Below are 4,448 nucleotides of genomic sequence, written 5' to 3' on the forward strand. Positions count from 1 at the left end.
CTGGATTGGGGGGGAGGGGGTCTCCGCGCGGGGTGGGCCTCGGAAGTGGGGGTGAGGGTCGGCGCTGATCCCGGGCCAGAGGGGGGCGGGGGCTGCTGGGCCGCGCAGGAGTGGGCTGCAGGGGCCTCGCGCGCCCGGCTCACTCGCGCTGCGGCGGCCCGCGCGCTCCGTCCAGCTCGGAGCTGCCCCGCGCCCCAGCCGCCCGGCCGGCCGGCCGCTCCGGCCCGCGGCGCAGATGGCTGTGCGCGGCGCCAACACCTTGACGCCCTTCTCCATCCAGGCAATCCTCAACAAGAAAGAGGAGCGCGGCGGGCTGCCCGCGCCAGAGGGGCGCCCGGTGCCCGGGGGCACCGCGGTGCCAGTGGCTGAGGCTCCCGCTGTCTGCTGCTGGCGACTCTTCGGGGAGACAGACGCGGGCGCTCTGGGGGGCGCGGAGGACTCTCTGCTGGCGTCGCCGGCGGGGACCAGAACGGCTGCAGGGCGGACCGCGGAGAGCCTGGTTGCTTGGGACTCGGACTCGGCGCTGAGCGAGGAGAACGAGGGCGGGCGGCGCTGTGCGGACGCGCCGGGGGCCAGCGGGGCCGGCCGCGCAGGGGGGACGCTGGGCCTCGGCCAGCGGGTCTGCGAGCTGCCCGCCGCCAAGGACCTGGAGGAGGAAGCCGCAGGCCGGAGCGACAGCGAGATGTCGGCCAGCGTCTCAGGTCTGCCTGGGCTTCGCGGGGAAGGGGGCCGGGCCGGGCGGAGTGGGGGGGGGGGGGTCGGGCGAAGAGGGCAAACACGCCGAGTGGGGTGGGCCTGCTGTGTGCACCCTGCGCTCTGGGGCCCCGTGGCTGGTCGGGGACCGAAGCTATTGGCGCTGGCGCGGACTGCTGTGATCCTCCGGGAACTGAGCCCGAGAGAGAACCGAGAAACTCCGCAGGGCTCTGCGTCCTGCGGTGAGGCCTGAGAGGTCCAGGGACAAATGTGCTCTAGCCTGGGCTAGGAAAAAAAACGCCGCGCCCTGGCTTTAAGTGCGTCTCCAGTGCTTCGGCCGTGTCTGGGTCCAGATCCCCCGAATCAGCGGCAGGGAAGAGCCGGGGCCCAGAGACCTCGGGTAGCCAGTGCCCTGGCCCCTGGCCCATAAAGCAGAAACGCCCAGGGCCCGGCCCTCAGCTCAAGGATAGGTGGTGAGGGCGACCCCTAAGTGGTACCGAGGTCGTCCATCCGCCCAGCCTGGGCTTTGGGGGGGGGGGCTTATTTAGCTCTCCCAGACCCCAGGGTCAGGAAAGCTGGGAAGGGGGGAGGAGCGAAGACCTTGGCCACAAACCCTGCAGCTAGCTGAAGACAGAAGGGCTTGGTGTGGGTCACCCCAAAGGTAGCAGAGAGAGGGACAGCCTCAGCTAGGGCTGGCAGGTCATTTGGTCGGAAAGACCCCCGTTCCTATCCCTGTCGGCCGGACGCCGCTGTAGGCCTCACGCTGGCTCCAAGTAAATAGTGTTTGCCCGAGGCCGGAGCTCTGGACCTCTCTGTTAGGGGCTGTGTGGAGATCCAGAAGGAAGCTGAGGAGCTGGCGTCGGATTGGGGTTCAGGGACTCCAAGCGGGGGCACCTCCCTCTCTTCACCCTCGGTCCCTAGCCCTCCCCTCATTTGCTTGCAATAAGAGAGAGAGAGAGAAGCCCATCAAGGCTTTGGAGCAGCCTGTTGCCACGGCCGCCGCAGAATTCCGGGTGCTTGGGGGTAGGTGGGTGGGTGGGTTAGGTCCCGAATACTTCTGTCCCGGGGATTCGGGCCCCCACCATCCCCTTGTGTCAAGTGGACGCCTGTGTGCTGCGACTGTGTGTGTAAGCGTGAGTGCGGGGAAGCCGGGGAACCCAGGGAGGGGAGTAGTCTAGAACCCTAGGGCTCAGCGCCGAGAACGAAGGAGGTGCTCAGGCCCCAGTGCCCCACGATCCCGAGGGCCTGGGGCCCAGAGAAGGCAGGGAGCTGGATGTTGGCCACGCACAGTGGATGAGGCGGCTGAGTGCGTTTCCCTCGCAGGACGGGCCTAAATGCGTGAAACTCTGGGACAGGGTTCCGAGACTGATTGCCGGGGACCCGCGGCTTACACACCCTCCCCAAGCGTTCTTCGGGGATCAAAGTGTACTTCCGTACCCTACCCCACCCCCACGGTCGAGGCCCGACCTCGCTTCTCTGCGGCGCTAACGGTCTGTTGTTTCTGTTCCCCCTGGGATCCGCAGGCGACCGCAGCCCGAGGGCCGAGGACGACGCTGTGGGCCCCGGAAGCGCACGCGTCCCGGCGCTGTGCGGCCGAGGCGGCGGCGGCGGTGGCGGCGGTGGCGGCGGACCGGCGGGCGGCGCGGAGGAGGAGGAGGAGCCCGCGGCGCCCAAGCCGCGCAAGAAACGCTCGCGGGCCGCCTTCTCCCACGCGCAGGTCTTCGAGCTGGAGCGCCGCTTCAACCACCAGCGCTACCTGTCCGGGCCGGAGCGCGCCGACCTGGCCGCGTCGCTGAAGCTCACCGAGACGCAAGTGAAGATCTGGTTCCAGAACCGTCGCTACAAGACCAAGCGCCGGCAGATGGCCGCCGACCTGCTGGCGTCAGCGCCCGCCGCCAAGAAGGTGGCGGTGAAAGTGCTCGTACGCGACGACCAGAGACAGTACTTGCCCGGCGAGGTGCTGCGGCCACCCTCGCTGCTGCCGCTGCAGCCCTCCTACTATTACCCTTACTACTGCCTCCCCGGCTGGGCACTCTCCACGTGTGCAGCCGCCGCGGGCACCCAGTGAGCCGGCCTGGGGCAAGGCAGCAAATGATCCCTGCGCCCCGGTTCCGGACGGCCGCGGACGGCTGTGCAGGTTGTGCTCTGCACAAGGGCGCCCCGCGGAGGGGGCAAGTGGAGGATGAAATCCAGCCTGGGCTCAGACTTCCAGGAGTGCGCCCTGGCAGCGGGACTGAGTCTGTCCAGAGAGGGCGCCTTTTTCTAATTAGAACAGAGGCACCCTATGGCCTAGGGGCCTTGCTCCCCTGTTGCCCGCCTGGAAGCTCTGGGACATTATTTATTATCACAACAAAGTTGGATGTGGATTGTACCTGCCAGGAGACCACGTTTCCCTGGAGCGGAAAGAACTCCTGGAGATCACTTAGCCTGAATCCCCAGAATTTCAGGCTAGCCGGGAGCTTCGTGCGCTAGGCCACAATAGTTCATGGTATCCATGCTACCAATCTATGTGTATCTACATATCTATTTTTTTTGGAAATTGCATTTGTATCAAAGAGGTGCGGAACCCTGGCAGCCCCAAGGAGCCCCAAGCCATGGGGTTGATTTGAACCGTGAAAGGTTTGGTTTTCCTGCCCTCTGCCCCACCCCTCCCCATGTCACAGCTCGGGCGGGGATGCCCTATTGGGTGCTGAATGTAAAGACGGGAGCCTCTGAGTACAGGGCAGGGCATAGACCCCCGGAATCTTTCCCCTGCGAAGTCCAGGGCCGCCACCAACTGGGGAGCTTCCTGGGAACCCCAAACCAGGAGACAGCAAACCCAGCAGCCCTTCACAGAAACTTTCCTGTATTTCTTTTTATTTTTTTAAAGGAGGTTAAAACTTGTAGCACTTTTCAGTTGTTTGTATTCAAATAACGGTTATTTTTGTATTCAATGTGAATATCCCTGACCAGCCTTTCCATGGCATCCCTTGCTGTTCAGCCACCCGGCCCTCTGTCCCTACCGACCATCCTCTGAGATTCTTGCGTTCTGACCCAGGATTCTGTCATCCCTGTCCCTGCCCCGAAGACAGATGATCCTGTCAACCTCGTCGCTTTTTGCCTCCTTAAGGGCACTGTGCACTCATCTAGAATATTAACTTTAAAAAGATTTGTGAAGTTTGGAAGCTCTATTCGCTTTATCTTTTTTTTTCCTTTAATTTATAAACTTTTAGTTTAACATGACCTCTTGGATGCTGTGTTTTCTCTGAGCCTCTCTCTGTCTGGCTTTGGGGAATCCAGTACCGTGAAAATGTGTGGGGCTCACTTTCCCAACCACTTTTCGGTCCTGGACCAAGGATGCCTCGCCCCTCGAGGAAGCGGCCGTGTTTCCAGCCCCTCAGAAAGTGCTTAAACCCATGTAGTTCGGGGAATGGCGATTTAGGAGATTTTGCAGAAGTCACAGATGAATCCCACTAAATCGGGAGCAAATGCCTAGGATTCCCTTTTATTATTATTTTTTTTTTCCATGGGACTGGTTTCTGAGTCTGGAAATCGTTCATAACTGAACCTGCACCCAGCTTCAATCCCCTCCCAACCTGCTGACTTCTGCACCTGCCCATGTCCTCTCTGCTTTCGACTTTCCAAGCGTTTCTGTAAGTGACCCTGTCTTCATTTCGTTTGGAGCATAGGCTAGCAAGAAGCTGAAATTCTAAAGCGACTAGGGGCAAACAAGGCTATAATGAGGGGACCCCCTGGGAGGGTCAACTGAGCTTGAC

At 62.1% G+C, this 4,448-nt stretch overlaps 1 protein-coding gene across 1 annotated transcript; it reads left to right on the forward strand.

The window, feature by feature from the left end:
• The first annotated feature begins 230 nt into the window (after window positions 1-230).
• Window positions 231-2,881, forward strand: NKX3-2 (NK3 homeobox 2). Its single transcript, XM_045474531.1, has 2 exons — window positions 231-701; window positions 2,217-2,881. The coding sequence occupies exons 1-2, from the start codon at window positions 236-238 to the stop codon at window positions 2,759-2,761; spliced, it is 1,011 nt and encodes a 336-aa protein (XP_045330487.1). The 5' UTR covers window positions 231-235; the 3' UTR covers window positions 2,762-2,881.
• The last annotated feature ends 1,567 nt before the right edge of the window (window positions 2,882-4,448 follow it).

Source organism: Leopardus geoffroyi, chromosome B1 (genome assembly GCF_018350155.1).
Source record: "Leopardus geoffroyi isolate Oge1 chromosome B1, O.geoffroyi_Oge1_pat1.0, whole genome shotgun sequence".
Classification (NCBI taxonomy): Eukaryota; Metazoa; Chordata; class Mammalia; order Carnivora; family Felidae; genus Leopardus; species Leopardus geoffroyi.

Excerpts from the sequence above, each read along its gene's own strand:
- NKX3-2 (XM_045474531.1), top strand. The coding sequence starts at position 236 with ATGGCTGTGCGCGGCGCCAACACCTTGACGCCCTTCTCCATCCAGGCA. Across the intron at positions 702-2,216 it reads GATGTCGGCCAGCGTCTCAG|GCGACCGCAGCCCGAGGGCC; the intron begins GTCTGCCTGGGC and ends TGGGATCCGCAG.